We start from the raw sequence: 24,278 nt of genomic DNA, 5'->3' as shown, positions 1-24,278 counted from the left end.
GTGGCCTAGGAGTAAAGACTGGTGACTTCTTATGTTCCAATCAAAGGCATAACAAAAATCAAAATGTTGGGAGTTAAAGCTAGAGAAGGAAACTCATTTCACATTTTAGAGCAATTGACTGCTGGAACAAATTCACAAGTTATGTGATAGACTCTCCGTCACTAGAAATTTTCACAAGAAGTTTGGATAGCTTTCTACAAGATACTCTGTAGCTCAGCCAGAACTTATGGACATATTGCCAGAACTGCTTGGTGAAATTGTTTGGCTCACATTTTTATCAGGGATCAGAATAGGGGTGTGTCTGTCTGCACTTTACACTAGCTTGCTCAGGAGCTGCTGTAGTACAGAGCTCTGCACAGGCTACAGAACCTGCCCAAGATTCTGCAAAAAAACTTGGGTGGCTACCCAATGCTCAGCTCCATGCTGCTGCAACTGCTGTTCACAGTAACTAAGCCAGCTAATTTACCTCTAGTCGGGATAATCCTCTGGCTAGCTCTGAGATGTTGCTTTGATTTGTTGCTGTAAACTAAATAGTGAGCACTGGAAGAACTGTTGTCTTAAGCTCTGTGGTTGAGCTTTTTTCGTAAATTGGGGGGGTGACCAGTGGTAGCACAGGAGCCAGACAGGTAAAAACAAAGAGCTGGTTTGAGCTACTGCTCGGAGGATTTGAGCTGCTGTGTGGATGATCAGAGCTCACGCAGACCTCCTGAGACTCATGCGGCACTTCAGGCAAATGTTACTTTCTAGGCCTAAATCTCCACAATTCCATAAGGAGGCAACTGCCTCCCTTACTGAATTAGTAAGAACAAATAACAAATTTGGACTCGAGCTGTCTGGTACTTGAAAGTATATGACTTTTCCTGCACAGGGAATTGGCAGGACCCTATTGTTTGCTCTTCCAGTTAAGCTGTATTTTTACTGCCTTAAGCATGTGAATTAGATCTACCTCATCAAAGCCTCAGTTGCCCACAGTTGTCATAATCTGGATTGCATTTTTGATAGATTGTTTTTGATTAAGTTCTTTAATAAAGTTTAAACTGTCTCAGCAGTGAGAATAAGTTCCACATGCTTTTATGCAACATTGGTGTGAATCCATTGTTTTTGTTTTATGTGTCTTCCTGGGATACACTGAGTTTACATATGTTCACAACACAAGGAAGAACTGTAAACAGAAGGAAAAAAAAAAAAAATAGTCCCTTTGTTTTCCTAAGAATTCCACCAAAACCACAGCTGGGATTTTTAAAACGGCACATTTATTATGGTTTGATTTGGTTTTCTTCAGTTCTTTTTTTCATTTCTTATGTTGTGTGAACCTGGGGAAATAGTTTTACAGCAGTATGCCTATATATCTTTGAAATGTTAAATGGCAATTCTTTGTGGAAGTATATCTTTAGTTATATGCATGTATTTTTTCTCTTCTAGTTGGACTAATCCAGCAGTTTCTGGTACTTCAGATTTATGTACCATTGGGACAAGACTTCTCCACTGAATTACTGTAAGAAATGTAGAACGCCCTACTATACATAAAATATATTAGACACTAGATCAATTGAACCACTATCGGAAGCTATTAATAGCAAGTAGTAGATTCTGTATTAAAGATTTTGTATCAAGTTAACCTGAAGTAATTAAGCTAATTTGATGACACCTCTATATTCTGGTATTCCTCTGGGGAAAGGAAAGAAAGCAAGTTCTGTTAACAAGAGTTAAAATAATGGAAACATACAGAGCAGATGGGGATCTAACCATATGAAAGGTACATAAATGGGAAAAGTGGTGCTTGAGATTCCTCTTGACATGTAGGAGAGAATCAGAAGTGGTACGCATTAAATTAGTCTCCCCCAGCTGGGGAAGAGAGAAGTCTGTTTAGTTTAAAAACATTTTTTTGTACTTCAGAGGGATTAAAAATAAAAAGGTGCTTGACTTTAGTAATTTGTTCAGTTGTTCATGTAAATCAATAATCTAGTACATTGGCACTTTCAGATGATTCATAAACTTTTCCAATGTTGCCTATTGAATTGTCACTGGCTGTGGTTATCTATTGAAGTTGGGTGGTGAACTTGACACAGATTTACTAAACTAATCTGTCTCGGGCTAAAAGAATATTCTTTTTTTCTGCAAACTGATTATTTACATAGAAATTGGTGAAGGAAACAAAGGAGAAGCTTTCTTCTTCGTGCCATTTCTCTCAGCTTACAAGGTAGCTCTACAACTAGACCACTAGTCTGAGATATCACATCATTATTAAAAGGGAGTGTTTGCTTAGGCCAAGGTTTAGTGGATAATTCTGAGGGCCCTTCTATCCACCGGCCTGTTGCCAAGATCTAAAACAAAGAAAAAGCTGTCTAGGACCAAGACCAAAGCTACTCTTCACAAAATAGGTTTGATTTATAATAGCAAGTACACCATATGCAATATCAGACTCATATTAGTATAGTTCTGGGAACAGCATAAGAGATGCTGTTACACAACAAGCCTATGTCTGTAATACTGCAAGATCATATCTGCCAAATGGAAAAAGATGACAACTTTGTTATGAAATTTCATGTAAGTTTCTTTAGGGGAATTATAACCAGTAGAGAGGTTGTAACAAGGCATATATGTCTATCCCTGTTCGGACCCTAATCAACTCCACTCTGTCCAAGACTGTTGCCCCCTTTCCCTATCCCAAAGAAAGGATTGTCTGTCTTTTTCCAGTCTGGTTCTAAAGAGGCTTACTGACCTTGAAACAGAACTTATGTACTTTGTCCCTAGATAATATTTAAACAAAAATGTGGATTTTATTCACTCACATCAATAATAAATTAGTAAACACAGACAACAAATGTGTAGGCATATTGCAAGCCCAAGACATTTAAAAAAAGTTTAGATGAATAATACAAAAATTATGTCACTTGTATGAACAGCTCATGGTAGATGCTACCGAGTTCCAGAAGCTGGAGGCAGAATTCTGAAGTGATGATTCTGAAGAAAAGTCGAGCAACAGCTTCCATGCATTTGTTACTTTTGGGATTTGCTTTTTGTCGTTTTGTTTTGTTCGTAATGAACTAAAACATTGAGGGATTTCTGTAGCCTAATTTATTCCCTGAGGGATGGAGACCTATCAATTTTTCTTCAGTGCATTTTCACTTGCAAGGCCCTGAGCACAGAACCAGATTTGAAAGCCACATGTGTTCTGGGCTGCTCTGAAGTCAGTTTTGCTTGTTAGGACTCCAAGTGTCTTCTGAAACAGTTACCCTAGAACTACAGAAAAGGCTAGTTCTGATTGGTCTGTGACTATAAACTGTTTTATCCATCTCTGCTTTAACACTAGCAAAGCTACGTATTTTTGGTATGTGGTAAAGACTACAACAATACACCCCTGAGCATGTTTCAATAATATCTGTAGCCAACATGCCTGATAGCCAGTTGCTTTTAGAGACTTTCTTGCTTATGACAATTTTCCTGAGACTACAAAAAAAGGTCGGGAAAAATTAAACAGTAGGCCTCCTTTCTTGAATTCATATTCCCCTATTCCTATTCTTGGGGTTTGAATTTATATTTTTAGTGCAGTTTTGAGAAAGTGTGGGGAAGTGGCTCCCTTTTGCGGGCCACACAGGCACCACCCAGCCAGCCGGATGGGAGAGATGGGGGAGGAAGGAGTTTCCACGCGGCAGCAGCCATCCTCTGCCGCCGCCACTGCATTGATGCCGATAACCAGAATTTTTACATAACCAGCACCCTCCTTACCCCACTCATGCCAGTTAACACAGCTTCTACTGTAATAAGCAGAAATAAAATATGAGAACCTGCCTCTTGTGGTGGTAATTAGAATTTGAGACTGTAACAGGCTTACAGTCCTGACCAGGTCTCTACCTCCAGTCTTCACCCCATCTCTGGGCAATTTGCCTGGTCCACTCTCCTGCCATGCCTTGATGAAAATAAATTTCAGCTGTTACTTGAGCGGAGGACTACCTTTTGTATGCCCTGATGATTAGGGCCATAAGTGCACATTTTGACCACCCCCGTACATGCCCCAAGCCTTGCAGATGTTCCATGTGCATTACCTCTCTGGCCTAGGTCCGGAGCAAACTGGGCACACAGTTGTAGCTCTACCATACTACCCTGGAGGGCCACTCTCACACCACCCCTCTCTCACTGGGGTCCCATTCACTCCGCCAGCTCTCACCCAGCCTCTTTCATGCTGCCCGCTCTCCTGGGCCACACTGATACCACCTGGTCTCACCCAGCTTCCGGCTTGTCTCTCCACACCTCCGTCAGCCCCGGTGCAGTTTGTCGGAGTTTGTCTTCCACTGCCCTCATGTGAACGTTTCCCGAGCGACTCTACAACTATTAGCCTACTTTGCTCCTGGCCCCACACCAGGCCTCCATGCCCCCACTGGGTTTTTTCCCTCTTCACTATGCCCCTCTTAGGGCCTCAACTCACTCACTTGCCCACTCACAGGACCTCTCTCTCTGTCGCCCATCTCTCACTGGGTCTCTACTCGCACCCCCAGGCTTTACCCTGCTGCCTGGGCGCAGCTCCAGGTCCCTCCTCTGGCCTGGACTCTGCCTCCAGGCTCCTAATGAACCTGGGCTCTCCCTGCTCTGCTGGAACATCACCAGGGCTGTGGGGCTTTGGTTATAAGGTGCCCTTTTCTACCTTTCACCGGGGAGGTAACTGGCCTGGCATTTCCTGGGGGCTCCCATGCCACTAGGAGCCCCACCCTAGTAGGGTGCAGTTTCACATCTTACCCAGAACAACAGGAGCCTCCACCTCCCCATAGCCCCTTTCCTTACCTCCAAGTCCCTGAGCAGGAGCTTAGTCAGCTGATGTTGCTGCCTCCCTTGCTAGCAGCCAACTGCCCTCTTTATATAGCTGGCCTGCGTTTGAAAATGGCTGCTGCAATCAGCCACCTGGCGGCTGCCTGCTCCAGTCCTTAAAGTGACAGGCACCAAAGATGCACTGCCACAGAGACCCTGCCAGATAGCAGGGATTGGCCCCAGAGCTAAGTCGGAAGAAAAACTTCAGACCTTCCGTGCTTTTGTTTTAACTTTGTCCATCCTCTACTTACCTGTGGCTCTTTAGCAAACCTTTTCATACATGGTAGCAACTCTTGCCTTCAGTCTTCTTCACTGGGGGTATTTCTCCTTCCTGGCTCTCTTCACTTCTCAACAATTTCTACCATCCATACCTACTTCTTCCTCAACTCTTTATTCAGCCTGGAGCCATGGTTCAACTCTCCCACTTAACAAAAGAGCCATTCACTAGCTATGATCTTCCCCAAATACTGTTCACATGTGTACTCACTCACATACTTATGTGCATATGCAGTTGCTTTTTCTTTTTCCAGTTATCACCCGATATCTTGTAAGATCATCTCTTAGTCCTTGTCCTGTGACTCAGCCCATTGGCTGTGACTTCTGGTCCAGACTGACTTTTCTTCTGCTCTAGTTCTATTCCAGACAGTATCCAATCTGGCTCCCCCCTGCTCTCCACTGAAATGGCTCTCCACACCTCTATGGTATGGCCTTTCCTTTCCATCCACGCAGCTAAAACGTTCAGCCAAATTCCTTCCATCTTGCCTATCAGTTACAGTCAAATACAGTCTTGCCCCACTCTCATTCATTCCAAATGCTGCTGCAACAGTATACGTCTAGCCTTCTTCTTTGACTTACTAACCTCTCTTTGAATCCCCCCCAATTGTTTCCCTTTCTTTTGTAACTCCAAACATCAGGTGTTTGTCTTCAATAACCGTGCCGTCACCCTCCTTGCCCTGACCTGTCACTTCTGTCACTGTTGCTTTTGTCATCTCCTGCCTCAGATCAGCCAGTGTTACCTATCCCCACTGCCCAGCTGTTAAATTTCCAAACAAATACTTTCATGCTTTTTCTCTTGCTGTCCTTCCTCCCTGGAATGACCTCTTTGTGAACAACTGTAAAGCTACTCATTATCCTCCTCCAAAGGCTTCTTTTTTGCTATGATGTGTCCAAACAATTGGAAAGTATAGGTTGCTAGTGAATTGATACCGCCACAGTCATCCGTTGTATCTCATCTTAGATCGTAAGCTATACGGTGCAAGGACTGTCCTTTTTGTTTTACAGTTTGTTCAGTTTTCTGTTTCTGGCAATTAAAAGACTGTCTCTATAGTCTGTCTGCGATACACTTCCTTCTTTTCTTTTCACTTTTTTTTCTTTCTGAGATTTTCCACGCTTCACCCCTTAAATGGAACTGCTGACAGAAGATTGTTTGAAAGGTCATAGCATAATGTGGGGTGGAGGAGTGCTGCTTAGAGGAGGGGCACCAGAAGGATGGGGCAAGGGAGCAAAGAAAAGTGGAGTGAAATTTTCTCCTCTGGTAGCAGCAAGCTCCACTGCTACTCTAGAGAACGATGATTCCTTGAGTGCCCTCTGCTGTGCTCGCCGCTGCTGTTCCTGCACCTGCAAGCGAGAAGGTAGAAAGAATGAGGGGAGAGGAGAGGCCACTACCCCAGGTGCATTTTTCCATGCTATGCATCTGGATAATAATTCTGCTGTACCCTTTGTTTTCCCACCAGAGCTAGGCTTTTCAATTTTACGTGGCTGTTAATGAGTATCGGATTCACCTGGGCACCAAAATTCACTTCCTTAACACCGTAGGGATGATGCAGTTGAGACAGTTATAGCGGAAGTGTATGATCCAGGTGATGCATGCAATGGAGACTGCATTTTTTTCCACAAAGTTAAATTGAGACATGGACATAGCCCTCAAACTGTCACTGTTATTACAGGAGGACAACAAGGCTCCAGCTAGGATGGGGGCTCCACTGTAACAACACTCTGGTAGATATAGGCCATGAATTGAAGAGCTTTATTTCCTTTATCTTTTAGCTCCAGGATCGCTCACATGTAGTGAAACACAAAGGCTTTGTAGCAGTGGCAGAAAGAATTAAAACCAATGCCATATGTAAGGTAGAGAGATGAAAATACTAAAATATAGCCCGTTTTTGGTTTTTATATCTTTTACCTTTTAAATAAGAAGAAAAACAATTTCTCCTCTAAAACTTTTGGTTACAAGCTTCAAATAAGAAAACTGGCAGGAAGTAGTAATTACATCCAAGCATTCCCCCCCCTCCAGTTGCATTAATGATCTGTCATTTAAATTTTATTTCAGGTTTTATTTAAAATGCTATTTTATGCAGCCCTGTTTGCATTTCACACACTTGCCAGTTTTCTCAGAGTTTAGCTGAATATTAGTCACATTGCTGTTACCAGTGAACAAGAACAGCTTCCCTGCCTCTACAGAGATAAAAGCTTCATAAACTTTCCCTACGGTTACAGACTGCTGGCATTTAACAATGGCTTTAAAATGGCTGCTGAATCCGTCAGCAGCCTGTGAAATATGACATAATAAACCAAATTCACCATGTTTATCATGTAAAATTAACTGTATCTTGGTTTAATTTTCTTAATATTAAATTCCCTGCAGTATATTCACCAATTTAAAACAGTGAATCCATAAATGAATTAAGATTGTGAATATTGAGCAGGACTTTAGGAGAGACTACAGAGCTATTATAATCTACTTTTATGAGATTTTTCACAAACATAAATGTCTAATTCAGTACAACTGTTTGTTTCACTAGTCCCTGATTTATATTATCCTTAAATTGAAAGTAAAAAATCACCAGTAAAGAATAAAAGAATTGCTATGGAAGTCTTTGTTACCAAGTAAAAAAACTGAGCATTGTATATCTTTAAGTAACTCTGGTCTAACTTCACGAGTCTGATCTTCTTAGTTAGCCCAGCTACAATGGAAAAATCATGGTTTAAACTTCTTTTAATACTTTTATTACCATTTCTCCAAAGACATTAAGTCAAATACATGTAGGCAGTTGAATTAATTTATAGGTGGCTGACCAGGTAAGTCTCTTGTTTGATATTGTATCAGTTAGTGAGCTGCTGGATGAACTTTGCTGTTCAACTCTTAATAATTAAGACTTCATTTAAAGAATCTCCCCTCCTCTCCCCCCTCCACTGTCTATTTTTCTTTATTCTGGGAGAACATACGTTTTTGCTTAACATTTTGTGATTTTAAAGTCACAGGAGGGTTCCTTACATTTATATTAAAGCCAAGTCTTAGGCAGCGGTAAATTTCAAAGTACATTTCAGACACCTTAGCTTCAAATTTGCTTTATGTAAAAACTCTCTTTTGACTTTTTAATAGTACATTATAGTTTATGGTACATTTCTTCCTGGCCCAGTTTTGCATACAGATGGAACAGTTATGAATCTAGTTTGAGGCTGATCCCTTTTTTTGCATTCTGTTCTGTGATTGATCTGATCAACAAAAAAGAATTTCTTTCAGGCCATCCATCACTCCTGGCGCCAGCTGAGCTAAACCCCTAACTTGCTGCTACAGCCAGTCATGCAAGATTCCTGTCATAAATACTGAATGTGCAAACAACTGTTTAAATTAGCTGTCTTGTCTGTTTTAAAGAAATTTAAGTGGAAATATAGGCTCATATTTTGTTCAGTGGCATGAGATTTGAAGATACAAATTTAAGGTATCATTTAAGAATCAACATATTGGCCTGTCGGGCAAATACTTGAAATAGGTTTGAGATTAAAAATATGTTTAATCAGGCATAATGAAATTAGAACTAAGGTAGCAGAGCATGTAATTTATGCAGCTTTTTTTTGAAGCAAATAATAGCAAGACTGTTAATAATACTGGATACAGCCATCTGCTGTAAATATAGTAGCCAATTCATAAACACTCAGTTTTATGAATTTTGCTACCTTTTTGAGAAAAACAAAAGTAGCTCACTGTTTGGAAAATATTTGGGCATGAAAGAAAACAGCATCTGCCTTGCATTGGCATTCTTGGTAAATCCTCCAGAATACGGGGTATGTGCAGGTGCTAGTACTTCTGCTGCCTGGAGTCTTACCAAGTATACACACGTTCATTCTTGTTGAAGTACTAACCATGATGCCAGTCATTTGTCATCATTTATATCCAACTCAATCTTATTCTATGTGTCAGGTATCACGCAAGCTGTGAAAATAAAAATAAAAAATCCTATTATACCAAGCTCTATAGCAAATAAGTAGACATCTTCATGTGAGAAAATGGGTCTGTAAAATGCACAGCGCAGAGTAGAAAGGTCTGGAGAAATGAGCACAACATCAAGAAGCCTTGGAGTTCTGATTCTGGTTGTGTTACTGACTTGTATGACCTTAGGCAAGCCACATTGCCTGTTTGCCCCTGGTCTCTCATCTGTATTTTGAGAATAATGCTTATAAGTTTGCCCTGCAGGGGTGATGAGAGCTAACTAACTCATACTCTTGTGATATGTTGAAACATATGAAGTGCTATAAAGAGAGCAGTAATAACAGGAACTTAAAAAGAATCTATTAAAAGATTTTTTTAAAGGACGGTCAGCCTCTGTGAATGTTCAGGATGGTATATGTTGGTAAGATGTGGTATGTCTCTCATTGAGTCTGTCACCCTTTATCAAAGGTCAGCTTAGAGAGAGAGCCTGTTCACCAAAAAAAAAGAAGAATACTTTTTCTTTCTAGTTTCAATCTAGACATGTAGATTGACTGCACAGAAGATCTTTGTTCAGACTACCTGACTTCTGTGTAGTACTTGTGACTCATGGATCTCAAAATATATTTCAGAGGAGGGCCATGAATCATCCTTGCATTTCCAGATGGGGAAACTGAGGCACAGAGCAATTAAATTGACTTGTCCAAGCTCACCCACCTATTCCCAGAGCCAAGAACAGACTCCAAGTCTTCTGAATCAGAGTCTTATGCTCGTTAGGCCAAACTTCTTAATGTCTCAGCCTCAAAGTGTAGTTGTCTAAAGATATAGTGTTTGACATGAACACTGAAGAACGCTTATTTGTTAGTATATATACCTATCCAGTTTCATACTGATTAGGCGTGTGCCATGTGTTGCTTATGTGTACAGCTGCACATTTTATTTTACACAAACATTTAACAAAAGCTAGTTTTCATCTTGCACCCTATTTAAGTAATTATCATAAGTCATTTCCTGGGGATAAATAGCAATGCCCCTTCGGAAGCTCAGATTTCATTAGAGACCATCTCCAATACATACCTATTTAGGGAGTTTTTTATTGCCTATTAACAGAAGAATGTGGTAAAGATAATATCCCACTTTCTCCTGAAAGACACGGTCTAGATCACTGGGAGATGCTTCTCCACTACAAAGAACCCTGCCAATGTCTGCAAAACTGAAAACACTGAGTCTGTCTAACTCATGCTTCTGCCATCAGCTGTATTCTGTACCATCTTGCTGGCTTGAATATGATGGTGATGGCAGCCTGTATAATCATCCACTGGGAAGCTAGCTGTGCTCTTTTGTCCCACAAAATATTTTTACCTCCCCTACTAGGGTCCAGCTAGCAACATGCTTATCAACATACTTGCTCCGTCAACAGTGGGCTGCAGTCTCTGGACTTCTCCCCAAGCTGGGGATTCACTTACCACTGGCTATCATAAATTCCAACAGTTGTTAATCATTATTATGCAATACCACAGGAATCATTGGTTAGTGAATAAGTAAATATAGTCTGCAGGAAAATAATTCTTTAAGTTACATTTCAACTACTGCAATCTAATCCTGTGCCTTTCACTTTGTCAGGATGTAAGTTTTCTTACCCCTCCTCTGGGATAGGAAGAAGCCTTTATTGTGGAAAAGAGGTTGAAATAAGAACTGCCTGTCCAAAAAAAAACTTGTGCAAAGCAGTCCTCAATCTTAAACTCTGTCTCCTCTTATTGTGCATTTGTGTTTTGAATATCTAAATTTTAGAGCTAAGAATGTTTCCTTGTCTTAGACGGCATATATGATGCATCTAAAAGTGTGTAACATAATAAACTGTGCTTCTTGCAGTACACTGTCTGACTTCTAATGTGAAACATTACTTACCAGTCATGCTGTTGCAGTGGTTCTAGCTGCCCCACACACCGGAGAGCCGCCTGGAGTCTGAGCTGAGGGAGTTTTAATGCAGTATGTCTGAAAAGTTAGATGATGACTTCTGTACATATGGTGAAGTAGATGGAAATTTGTAGTATGAAAAAGAACCACCAGGCCAATGGGAGTTTAAACTGTTCATGGGCTGTGGACAATTAAAAACAAGTTTTAAAAAAATGTGGAAAGTAGTTGAAATAATACAAAAGAGAACCGATATCACCAGGTTTGGGGCATGGTGTGGCAGAATACGGGGATAAAACATACTGTGGATCCAAATTCACAGCCTTTCACACTCTTACCTAGTTTTACAACTTCAGAATTTCCTGGCTTTTGAACTTCTTATAGACAGAACTGTCTACAGGTATTTTCTGAAATAATAGATGGGTTTAAGTGTTTAATGTGAATTAAATTAACTTGATGAATTTACTTGAATTGTTTAATAACCTAGTTAACTTTTCCCACTTATAATGATGGGATAAATTATTCATCTTTGCTATAAAGACAGCATTTTTCAGATATAGGGCAACAAAAGTATGAAGCATGATTCACCTCTTAAACTTAGACTGGCCTTATAAATCTTGCTGGAATTAGCATGTATTTCCTGATGGTTTTACTTTTGACAGAATGGAAGATTTTAGGTACAGACTAACAGCAATTTTTTAACAGATTTAGCCAGCGAGCAACATTTGAAATTTAAAACTTGATAACTGACAATAGTATGCACCTTATTCTTTGATTATTTTCTGAAATAAAAATGAAATGTGGAAATGGGACTATTTAGAAGATTTGAGTACACTTATTTCTGTAATTTATGGAAAGGGATTAACTCTTACATTTGCAAGTAATATAAGCATTAAGAAAATCTCTTCTAGTTGTCCCTTTCATTAGAGCAGTGATGCCACTCTAGTCATGTAGAAAGCAGTTATTTAAAATGAACACCTTGCGGGTTGTCTTGCTAGCTGGGTATCAAAGCAAATTCATGCAATTTTTTATGGAATTAATAATAAAGTGTACACTCCCAGCTAAAAACTGAGCCTCCATTTTGATTAGTATGTAGTCCTAAGGAAGATGAACATTTTTTTTCTCCTACTCCAAATTCATTTCTTAGCTTCTGTCTGGAAATACCTTTTAATCCTTGGCATTTGATCGCATTCAGTCTTCCCTTGTCTGCGATTCTGTTCAAATGTTGCATTTTTATGAGGTGTTCTTAAATCAAGGATCATCTGGTTCTTTCAGTATTTATACAAAACTGAAAACTAGTGCTAGTACTGAAGGGTTTCAGTGGTGGGGAGAAGTCTTGTTTCCTGGCAATAGAATATACGTATTGTGGAGGAGGCTTTCCTGAGCAACAGAGGAATGAAGACTGCTTTGTGCAGCTGAACCTCTTAATATCCTCCTTAGGAACAGCTGTCATCAGGGTAAAACTAGCAGCTGCAAGGTAATGAATGCCCCTCATCATTGCAGTAAGACTAATACAGGTAGAGCAGATAGAAGGTTGAAAGGGCACACAAGGAAAATATATATATATTTAAAATACAAAAGGCAGGTTGAAGATATGAGAGATTAGTCTACTTTTCGAGAAGAAAAGAAAATGTTAACAGGCAGCATTACAGTTCTGCCTGCAACGGAGCAGGGAGGCAAAAGGCATCGTCACGCAAGGTCAGTATGAAGGAGCTGACACTCACATTTAGCCCATTTCATCCGTACCTAAGGCATCTTGATGTCAACTCTGTGTGAACCCTGTCTTTCTCTTTCTAGTTTTCCCAGGAGATAAATTGATAGATTCATTTTGTAAGTATTTCTCTTTAAGGTGGGTTTGGGTTGGTTTGGTTTTTTAATTCCTTGTATTAAAGTGCCCTTGCTAGGCTCTGAAAAGATTCCCACTTAGTCGTCTTCCTCCAAGGCTGTCTCCTGAGGCCTGGACACAATGCAGAGGCACTGTTACGTTCAGCTGTTAGGATATAACCACTTTGTGAAAGCGTGACAAGGGGCAGAGCTTTACTGCAGCTGCCCATGTTTGTGCTTGTACCCTAGCATAAATGAATGAAAGCTGCAGTAACTTGGCCACTCGATACCTACGGAGTCGATCAGTAGAGGCTGCTTCAGCATCTGAGTGTAGTCCTTTGTACCCTGAGGTACGCCCTCGAGAGCTGGAATACCCATTCCTCAAGTTCTGCTACTGAGACGGGTTCCTTGTCAGAGAAAATTCACACACCCATGCGTCATCTCCTCCGTGTCTTTAGGCAAATAAGCCAGGCCCCAGTCTTCCATGACAGATTTACTTGTGGTCCCCATAGGGAGACCAGCTATCTCTGTTCCCAGTTTCCAGGTCTAACCCTCTCTTTTCCTTTCACCTCCAGTTTCTTCAGAAAAGCAGAGTAATTTCATCTACTTCTGAATTTATCCTTTGAATTTCAAGCTTTTTGCATAATTTAATATTAATCTTCTCTTTGAAAGGGTAACAGCCTAGACAACAAAAGATCAGTGCGACTTGCAGTGTAAATGCACGAGCCTCTCTGTAGCCATGGGCCCTAAGCTCTGAGTCCCGCAGTGCACGTGCCTGTCCGTGACCGCAGTAGGTGAGAACTTGGGCCTTGCCCTCAGTCATGTAACTGAGTGGGGTCAGCTCAGTTATCCCTTCGCTTTGTTCCCTTAAAAGGCTGGCCTTGCATAAAACTCCCAAACTAAGATTAAATTGAGCACAATAATTAAAAAAGTGACTAATTGGCTTAAGCCAACACCTGAACCTTCACCCTTTGTTACCCCAAATAATCTTTTTGCAGGTAAAATAGAGTAGATTTTTAGGTCGCATTGACCCTCAGCCCTGAAAGGAATTGAGATTGGAAGAAGTTCTTTTGAGATTTTAATTAACCTACTTTCTCCTGTTTACTGTCTCTGACTGAAGTGTTAGCCTAGCAGAAATTTCATGGTCTGCTTTGCTTCTGAGTTTGAAGAGGCAATGCTCGTAATTCTTCATAATTAGACTTCCCTGAACATTTTATTTCTTTTCTATCTCAGTAAGAATTGTTGACAGATTAAAACCTGTCTTGCCCTCCCTTAGGCAGTTCACAAACCTTACAGACAGTTTAGACTCTCAAAATTTATGTACTGGTCCAATTTAGTTATAATGTTACTATTTCACCACTTTCTGCTGCGTTCTTGACAAGATGGGTTGTGTGTGTTCCCTTCCTTCATTATGCACCTTCTCACTGCAGACTTTTGAAAGAGATTATCATTGTAATAGCTGTAGATGACAACTCCCCACTTCTTGGCCATCTGGCCCTCCAGGTGTGACCAGTTTCCCAATGTTTTAGGATGCTTATTCAGCACCAATATCCTCATTACCATCTTCCCTTTCTCAGCTTGGAATATCTTTATCTACATATTAAGTGGTTTCTTTGCTTTACTTCCAGCTTACAATAGAATTCTCTCCATGGGAAGTGATCTTATTTGAGACAGTTATACAATTATTCTGACAGCTCTGAATCCCTTTATTATATCATCTTAGTATAAGTGACTGTAAAATGCTATGGGATACTCCCCAAGATATGGCATGGGCAAGAGGAAAACCAATTTCTGTTGCTCTTTCAGTGGGGACGGGGGTGTGTTTGTGTGTGTGCGTACCCAAACTCAGCTTTTACCTCTTTGTCCATGCCACAAATCTTGACACACAATTAGGTTTAGGAATCTGAAGACCAAAATATCTTTCACGCACAAAAGGAAATTCTTGTGAATCCGGCTTAACATTATCCTGTCCTAATTTCCAAAATTCATGGAAAACAACTATTTGTTACAAAAGGCGCAAGGCATTGACATTGGGCTATTTACATGTACATTGCCAAATGAAAATTTTAAGTGTGCATTTAAAAATTATTTATTATAACCCTGCTGGCAGCAATCTAGAGTTTCTAGCAGGTCTTTTTCACCAACGCTTGTTTTGTATCATACATGTATAACATTAGAGAGCACTGAAAATGGAAAACACTGCCAAGCTTGTTAGTACCTATTAACTACTGCTTAATTAGGATGAAAAACCAGTTTAGTTTGGTTTAAGTCTATGGTCTGTAAACCTTTCACGTCTCCATTTGTATTAAGCATATAGTGGATAAAAGTAAAACATGTTTGACAATAACTGATGCACCAATTTGGACAGCATAAATTAAAACTTGGGACGCAAGTTGTAGTGGAGATGATTTGGAGAGTGACATCAGGAAGTTTAGTGGGAGAATTTCACAGTAGCTCTGAGCACACACTTCACCTCCTGACTGCACATGGCAGCGCTGACCACGCCGCCTTTCCTAAAAAGATCCAAGTTTTTGCAATCCAAAGGGAGTCCCTTTATTACTGCACAGAGCTCAGTGTATGAAACATCAGTCATCCCTAGCTGAAGGGAAAGCCCCTCTCTCAGGAGTGGAAATGGATGCTAGGTTCGAGTCTGGGCCATAAAGAACCAGGGAAGGTGAGACTGAAAGGCCAAGATCTCAGAGCAGAAGGCACCCAGGCTCCCCTTTGCCCTGGAACCCACTCCTAGGCTGGCATCAGGAGACTCACTCAGAGACCAGACAAAGCCACAGCAGTCCAGAGCAACCACCCCCCTGTGACAGTTGCCTCTGTAGTGGGGCATCTCTGTCGCTTGTATGATCATAATACTGTTCCCATGAACTGCCACGATCATTTCTCGCCTTGCTTTTTTTACCTTGGCTGCTAATAGAATGATAGAATGGCTTTAAAGTGCTATTGCCTACCTTCCAATAACCTCATTTTGGCACAGACTGTCCTTGATTTCACGACTACTCCTGCCCACGTCCCAGGCAATGCTGGCTGCTATGGTTGGCTGGAGATTTCTGTGAGGGGGCTGATTGGTTTTTGGTTTGTGGTGGGGTTTTTCCCCCTCTGCTTATTTAATAGAGCTTCAGATGTTGTTTCTAGAGGAGTTTGAAGCCAGAATAAAAAGGAGTCATATTAAAATATTGTGGAGTCTTTTACCATACTGTAGAAAATACTTTATCATCTGCAACCATTCAAACCCTTACCTGCTTTGAAAATTCTCTCTGCAAAACATTAACAAATACTGGTCATTGTTTGCCGTAAAAGATTTAAAGACCTCTGATGATGACGGCCCTAGCTATATTGAACACCTTCCTCTGCCCCTACCTCATCGCCCGCTCTTGAGAACTCTCTGCTCTGTTTTTACCCCCGTCTTTATGACCCTACTGTCATTTTTGACACTGGCAGATGATTGTCCTAGTGTTTCCTAGGCCACTCAATTGTGGAGCTCATTTCACCTCAAGGCATCTGTTACTGTCCAGGTCTTGTTTCATTTGAAGGAGGAGGAAAAAATGCAAATATGCCTTTAATTCGTGTGACTATTTCTGAATAAACACTGGCCTCACATCCATCAGCCTTAACCCCTTTATTACTTAATGCTATTAAATGGTTCAGTGAGTTTTATGTTAGTTTCTGAAGTACTCATAAAAATCAGCATTTAGCTTGTGCACCTGTGTGTGGATGAGTGCTTTATAAATTAAATGATTCTTGTTTGTTTGCCCTCTGCCTGTGAATTTAGATGGAATCTCATGCAATAGTACAGTCTTTCCCCACAGTTATTTCATAGCCCTTGTTTGGCCAAAGTGGTCCGTCAACCTTATATCCTGCTCACGCTACAGATTATTAGGGTCAGTGTTACAGACAGTACAAATGTTATGCTCTAAACACTATCGGACAGTCCCAAGAGGATTCAGCATGACAGGTGTTCATTCATCGTTCTCCTAAGTGGTGTGCAATCCTTATCCCTTGTGCAGTCAACATGCCAAATACAACATGTTAGTTATTTTCCCAGTTGTTTCCCTTTACCCAATGTGTAGTTTTAATCCTTTTATTCATGCTGTAAACCACCAGTGATCTATTTTTTGTGTTGTATAGATTCTGTAGTGGGCCTTCCTATAGCTTTGGATATACTTGATCAGAATGTGTTCCTTGTTTTTCTGATAATCTTTTGCTTTCTTGCAACAAACGCTTGTGTAACCTGCCTATAGCGGGTTATCAGTTCATATAACACAGTATTTATTTCCCTGGGCAAACTTGCCCCACAGGACACAACATAAACCATCAATCAGTAACCAAACAAATACATACACAATAAAAGGGTTAACTCATACCCTGCAGTCTTTCCCAGACCACAAGAGAGTATCCTGTCTCGAAGCTGCAGTCATGCAGGCTCCTCCTCTTTCCCTGCCCCCAAGCCTTTACCTTCCTCTGGGCCAGCCAGTTATCCTCATCAGCTGGCCTTCTCCTCCAAGGCAGGCTTATAATCAATCACTTTCTTACTGCTGGCACTGGGCTGCAGTCACTGAGGTGTGCAGCCTGCTATACTGCCTAATTTAGAATACTGAAACCGTATACACTAGACCAGCATTTCTCAACTCATGGGTCACAACCCAAAAGTGGGTCACAAGAATATGTGTGATGGGGCAAACTTGAGGCTGGATCACAAATTGGCCCACCCACCTGTCTCGGGCAGTCTGCCCCGACTTGCCAGCCATAAATTGAATGTTATCCTGGTGTATTAAGCGGGAGGCTGTCCATTCACTACCCTGGTGCCAGGGGGTGCTATCCATGGCTCCGTGCCTTCCCTACACCATGGCCCATGCCTTGCAGATCAAAGGCATGGGCTGGGTCATGCGCACACTCACTTTGCCCCCCTCTCACAGGGGCCTCTTTCACTGCGCCCATCACTGACCCACTCTCTATTGCCCTGCTCCGTTGAGCGACCCCCTCTGGGCCCCTGGGCTTGCCTACTCCCACTCTGGCACGACACGTGCAGCGCCTTCGGTTCGCTCGAGCTCCCTCTACTCTACTCTCTTTCCTTGTGCCGAACACTGGGCTGCTTTTGCCCCTAGCCCCTCACCGGACAGCTGATTTCCCACACCCACTTGGGGTTGGCCCATGTACCTCCCTTCAAGCCGCTCAAGCAGCCCTACTCGGTACACTCCTGGTGCAGCCCTACTCTACACCCCACACACACAGTCCTTCAGGTGCCCCTTATTGCACCCTACTCTGAGTGGGCCCACGCCATCACTATTCACAACACCACTACTCCCCTCTGGGGTCTCCAGGACCCTTTGTCCCTGCCTGGCCCCACTGCTGTCACAACTACCCACCAGATGGTGGGGGCCAGGGTTAAGGCACCCCGACCCACCTTTCACCAGGGTGGTTAGCAGTCCTGGCATTTTAATTGAGACTGCCCTGGCACAGGAAGTCCCACCAGGCCTCCCTGCTCTGGCAGGGTGCAGTTTTAGGTCATGCCCAGGACCAGGAGCCTCCAAACCATCCCCATAGCTCCTGCCCTTACCTCCAAGATATTCCCGAGCCATAGCTCAGCCGGCTGATGTTTCTCTCTCGGCAGCTGGCTGCAAACTGCTCCCTCGCCTATAAGAACTGGGTCCTAAAACGGCCTCCCTAATAATCAAGCACCTGCTGGCTGCCAGCCTCCAGCCCTTGAAGAGGCAAGCACCCAAAGGTGTGCTGCCACAATATGAAAGGGTCATGAACAAACTTTAAAAATGGGTTCTCCTTTAAAAGAGAAAAATGTGGGGAACCATGGCTTTTCCCTTGCAGGCAGGCAAAGCTCCAGCCTGTGAGGGGCTGCTTGGGGCCCCGCCATTCCCCTCACACCCCCCTGCCCACATACTGGCCATCTATGTTTACAAATGGGCTCTGGCACAAAAAAGATTGAGACCCACTGAGCTAGACCCCTCTAAGAACTGTGAAGGCTACCCCTGAACTAACTTTACAATGACACACAAGTTACCAGAGTTTCCTAATAGTATAGAATTAGAATTACTGCAACAGAACTGCCCTCATTACATAGATCTCAATAACCAGCATTTCTCCGCGTGTCTCTTGTCTTGTACACAGTTCACTTCAATTTCTAACAGGCATTGTATGCATCGGCAAGCCTACAAGAGAATTAATACATTGCGTGTAGATATGCACAACACAAGGGCTCATTCTACAGACAGTCCTTGCTTCTGAACACTTCATCTCTCCCCCTACAAGTTTCACATAACTTGTTTTTGTTTTCCGTCTGCATTTGAACTCAGTAAGCTAGATGCATCATTTATCTCATTTATATTGTTTTATGTTGCTTTCCTTTCCTTTTCCTGTCTCTTTCTGTTAAGACTAAGTTGCTTAAAGTAGGAAATGTTATTCATGTTTGTAAATACCCTCATACATTGTTGGCATTGCAGTTAATTGATAAGTAATGCGGTTCTGGATAAGAAACTTGAGATAGCACATTTTGCAATAGAATTCAATCTGTCCCTAATGCACTTAGCTAAATTTCAAGGGGGTTTTTTTCCTTTTCTTGCAATAGTTCACCTCTGTTGTAATGATAAAGTCAAGACACTTATGCTGGCAGCTTGATATGATTTTGGACCTTTTTATATTTTTCAAGGAATGTCTCTGGGTGCCATTATCAAAGCTTTTTTGAATGTTCTGCACTAAACAGTCATAGTGCTCTAAATGGGAAAAGTGAACTGATTACTTTGATTTCTGCTTATACTTCTCATGAGTCAAGACCATTAAAGCAATAGGCGCCGAGACACATTGTGATGTTATCAGTACTTTTTGATATGTCGATATCGCCGAAGCGCCTACTCTCTGCTCTGATGCCTTGATGTGTTTCAGGCAGGCAGTTCACACTCAAGCTCCCTGAAAATTATCTTGCAGATTGTGCCAGGAAACTTGTGATGCCATCCAATTACAAAATTATCAAACGTTGATATGGGATAGCATCTGAAAGAAGATGAAAACTGTGTTCTTTATCAAAGATTGTTGATCCTCTGTTAGGGAGAAAGGAAAATGGGGAGGCAGGTTATTTATTTCTTTATTAAAAGAAAAGCAACTGTTGTGATTTTTGGATCATAGCTAAGATTTGTGAAATATCTTTTCAGCTTACTTCCTATATCTTAAACTTCCTTCACTTTCTTTCTATTTTCTGGTTTCCACAGATTGTAGCTGTGATGATAAAATAAGTAGTGCTTTCCTCTTGGAGTTAAATAACAAATGTAAATATTTTAAACTTTTCTGGGTTTTTTTTTTGCTTAAAGAAATCCAGTTCAAGGATAAAAAGAGGTTTAAAATACTGTTTCAATAAAACCTTGAAATAATATTGGAAACACACTGGATTATTTCAGCTTGAGCCTTTATACTTGTCTACCCCTTTCATTGAGTTGCCTTTTTGTCACCTTAAATGATAAAACTTTAACCTTGACCTCTGCTTAGTTTGGAGTTTAGTTGTCTGTCCAGTGGTTCTCCCCAGGATCCCTCTTTCCTTTGCCCCTTGCAGTCCATGCCCCTGAAAGCCCCTCCCATCCTTATTGTATCTTTTCTGAATGCCAGAAGGACTGAACAGAACAGTGCTTCCTCCTGCATCCCATGAATCAGACAGTTATACAAAGACATACAGGTTAGGGAGGTCTGAGGTTAAAGATGTGCATATATGAGAGAGAGAAAGAGACTGGAACAAAACTAAGAATACAACAAAAGGCTCCCCTTGCTCTCCTCACCTTGAAGCAATGAAGTTCAATAAACAACATAAAAGATATCTTGTGATAATGTTAAAAGATACAGCCATAAAGTTTGCAGAGGGGTATTTAACATAACTTCTGCTGAAGACTTATGGTAGCCTGTAATTTGCATCAGAGGAATGAAACTTTGCTTATTTGGGGGCAGCATTAGGTTACCAGCCATTTTAGGCTCTGGTCTTCCAAATTCAGATCGGTATGGCCTGGCTGTCATCATTAGCTTAGCACATCTGAGGACTCGAACCAAATCATATCTAGTAACAGGTCCAGGTGTTTGCTGTGTTATTTTAAAATACCAGTAGACAAAACTGTTTCTGGCTTTTAAGATACTTATTTCCCCATCCCCTGAAAACAGACCAGAGCAAAAATGAAAACAAAATAGTTTTGCTTACTGAAGTCTTAAATAGGACCATTTCTTAAAGTCAAAGTGGGAAGAGGGGTCAACACAGTGGAAAACCAATGATATAAACCTTGATGAAAATAATTTTGGTGCACACTACAAGAAACAGAGGAATACAATCAAAATACAATTATCTACTCTTTTCACTGACTCATTTAAAAAGAATGAAAAGTGAGACACGGTATTTCCCTCCCCCTGCCCCAATGACATTCATTTCTGTAATAGCAAGCATGTCCTAATTCTAGGGAGGGGAACGGTCTGTTCACAGGAACTTCAGTCCCGTGACAGGAGATATTTTTGCTATTGGCAGGATGTAACCAGTAAAGTTTCATAGTAGGAATTAGATGTGATCATTATCTTGCCTTTGTCTTTGTTGTTGCAAATTTGAAGGGGCATATTGCCTCTTCTGAATAGATAATTTTATGGAAAGGAGAACAAAATGGAAAAGATAGCAGCCAGTAAACCAAAGAAAAGAGCCAACAAAATTAATTAGAAGCATAAATAGCCACACTTTTAAGTATAAATAATCTAGGTTCTGGAAGAGAAGTGTTTCCTGTATCCATTGTATCCATTTATACTCATTACAGTACCTTGTACTGAACAAATTAAAAGCTATTTTGCAGAATTACATTTTCCTAAATTATCTGGCACAATTAGCCAACCTTCAGAAAAGCAAATCACTATGCCATCAAATTTAATTTAGTAAATATTGGAAACCCAAGGAAGAAGTGACAGAGATGAGTTTGTATGCAGTGTCACAAACAGATATGCGAAAGAGTCTCTATTAGAAGTTTCCAGGAAGTATGACATAAAAACATATTTTGTATCATTATTTCTGAAATGGATTTAAAATACATAAAGCTGTGAGAGGGGTGAGAGCAACAGAGAAAACATTTCCTGTTCAGTCAGTGTGTCAGGGTCACTCAGCCCCTTGTATACTGATTTCATGCATCAGAAAGTCTGACGGAGTGCCATGAGCATCCATTCCTCCCCGTTGCACAGTCCTTGTATTTGCAAAGTGCTGCTCTGATTCAGCCTCTCCTGAACACACTGGCCTTCAGGAACTTGATTCCTTTTCTGAGCCTTTGCATTGATATTGTTGCCATTTTATACTTTTTTTTTTTTATTGTGTTGGGTAATGAGAGACCCATGGTGAAAAAATCATGCTATTAAATTAGGCAGACAAGGTTCTTTGGGTGAATCTGATATCTTTTATTAGACCAACTTAAATAGTTGGAAAGAAAATGTCTTAGCAAGCTTTTGGGTTTAAAAACCCTTTGTCAGGTTGAGGAAGCCTCTGCAGTTGGTGTGTGCTCGTCCTGGCTGGAATTTACATCTTCGCTGACTTGCCTGTCTCGTGTGCAGCCCAGCCCAGCCTAGCCTCTGGCTTTACTATGCATTCCCAGCCAGGAAGAGCACACACCAACCGCAGAGGCTTCCTCAGCCTGACAAAGGGTTTTTAAACCCAAAAGCTTGCTAAGACTTTTTTTTTCCAATTATTTAATTTGGTTTAATAAAAGATATCAGATTCACCCAAAGAACCTTGTTTGCCTATGTCCTTAGACCAACACGGCTACAACCTACACCCCTGGTATTAAATTAGGCCTATACTCAATAATTGTTCAATCTGCTATGATTACCTTCTTGACTACTTAAATTTGTAGATGGGTTGTTGACGTAGCCAAGTGTTATGAGAGGACAGAACTAAATTGCACTGGATTTTGGGCCATGGAGCAAAATGATAAATATGCACTATTAGCTGAACGAGGGAATTGAAGTCTGACATTAGTGAGTCTCTTCAGCTTTTCTCTTCTTTGGTTGCCTGCCTACAGAACAGGAATAAAGATCTTAATCCACCTGTACAAAGCAGTTTGTGATCTATGGATAGCTCATCTGAAGGCTGAATACTTTTAGAATACTAAAATTAATGTTTGTATCTGCATACCAGTAATTAACTCCACTCTGTCTGTCTTTACCAAGATACAGAACCCAAGTTTTAAGAGGCTTAAATGAATCGGTGAATTATATGGGAGTTTTCTTTCTTCATCAGCCTTAGCACAAGATCTGCTTTCATATTTGGTAAACTTTCAGGTTGAGCCATTTAAAAGGAGAGGAAACACTGATTTTTAAGAACAAGCGAGCAAAATGAAGCATCCCTTCAACAGTCCAACATCAGTTTTTTTCTAAGTTGATCTTTTTCTAAGTTGATTTTAAGCCTTGAAATGAACATTAACAAATGCTTGTAAAGTCTTGTATATATAGGAGCAAAGTGAATAGGTAATCTGAGCAGATGAGTTTATCCTCTTGGGTAGCTGCTACCATTTACTCACATTTTTGCTATAGTTGCCATTGTGAGGAGAATAGTCAATCAAAGTTGAAGATATAAAATAGAATTTGAAAATTGAATTGAAAAGTAATTTTACTTTCAAATGGATTTGCAAATGTAGACGTTAAGTGTGAAATGAATGCAGTTAATGACCATAGCTGGGAGAGTTATGCACCTGCTGATCACAGGGATATTATTATAAATGAGGTTGATTTTCCTGTTGACTACCTCATTTTTTCTCAACATGGTCTCATTACTTTTCTATCACATGTCTGACCCTTAGATATGAATGCTCAAGCACAGACATAATAAAAGTACATTAACTCTTATATCGCTTTTTAAATGCGTCTCTGAGTACAAGGAGAGTAATGCTCATGGTTTTTGTTTTCCTAGGTTTAACATAGGTCAGGTTTTTTGATAGCAACAAAAAAAAAATAAGCACAATATGAGCCATTTTGCAGGAGAGATTCCTAAATTCTACCTTAGCATCTGCATATCTGCATTAGCCCAATAAGAGCCGTGTGTGCGCGTGTGATAACTGTCGAGGTCTCTATTTGCTTGTATTATTCACAAAAGGGCTGTAACAAGAATAATACCTGGACTTCTAAGTAAAAAACTTAAGCAAAAGTCAGTTGTTCCAAAAGCAAACATTTTTAGCACTTTCCTCAAGTCTGCCCCTGGCTGTTTGAATGTTTCTGTGGGAGAATATGAATGCACGTATAGATTTAAAATTTATTTCAGGAAAAAACAAACATCTCTTTAGGTGTGATTATAATCACATGTCTCAGTGTAGCATTTGTTAATACCAGGCATGTGATGTATATTGGACTCTTGTGTTTCACAGCTGATCGTTTAAATTGGTACATCTTTATCTGACAGGCCGTGCTTTGTATTGAGCCTGGATATTACTGAGCTGCACATATGCCAATGACCGTTTTATTGCTATGGTAGCTAATTTATTCCAAAGGGAAGGACAATAAGAAGAAATGTAACCAAATCAGG

The 24,278-nt window shown here is 40.8% G+C and overlaps 1 protein-coding gene and 1 long non-coding RNA gene across 13 annotated transcripts in view; one reads left to right on the top strand and one right to left on the bottom strand.

The window, feature by feature from the left end:
• The window catches only part of CFAP20DC (CFAP20 domain containing), a 125,944-nt gene that overhangs the window by 11,242 nt on the left and 90,424 nt on the right, over positions 1 to 24,278 (top strand). For 11 of the 12 annotated variants that reach the window (XM_059715810.1, XM_059715807.1, XM_059715809.1 and 8 more), the window contains exon 5: positions 1,423 to 1,495. In XM_059715810.1, coding sequence (XP_059571793.1) covers positions 1,423 to 1,495 — 73 coding nt within the window. Of the gene's footprint in view, positions 1 to 1,422; positions 1,496 to 12,351; positions 12,623 to 24,278 lie in introns of those variants that run through there. The other variant, XM_014604757.3, reaches the window with a different exon arrangement.
• LOC109286202 (uncharacterized) overlaps positions 8,797 to 24,278 on the bottom strand; it is a 226,871-nt gene continuing 211,389 nt past the window's right edge. Inside the window, exons 5-6 of the long non-coding RNA XR_009456020.1 lie at positions 10,919 to 11,108; positions 8,797 to 9,016 (exon numbers count right to left, since the gene is read on the bottom strand). This is a non-coding gene — a long non-coding RNA (uncharacterized LOC109286202). The remainder of the gene's footprint in view (positions 9,017 to 10,918; positions 11,109 to 24,278) is intronic.

This window comes from Alligator mississippiensis, chromosome 12 (genome assembly GCF_030867095.1).
Source record: "Alligator mississippiensis isolate rAllMis1 chromosome 12, rAllMis1, whole genome shotgun sequence".
Lineage (NCBI taxonomy): Eukaryota > Metazoa > Chordata > Crocodylia > Alligatoridae > Alligator > Alligator mississippiensis.
Note: the sequence above shows the minus strand (reverse complement) of the source record. Positions and strands in the feature narration are given on the sequence as shown.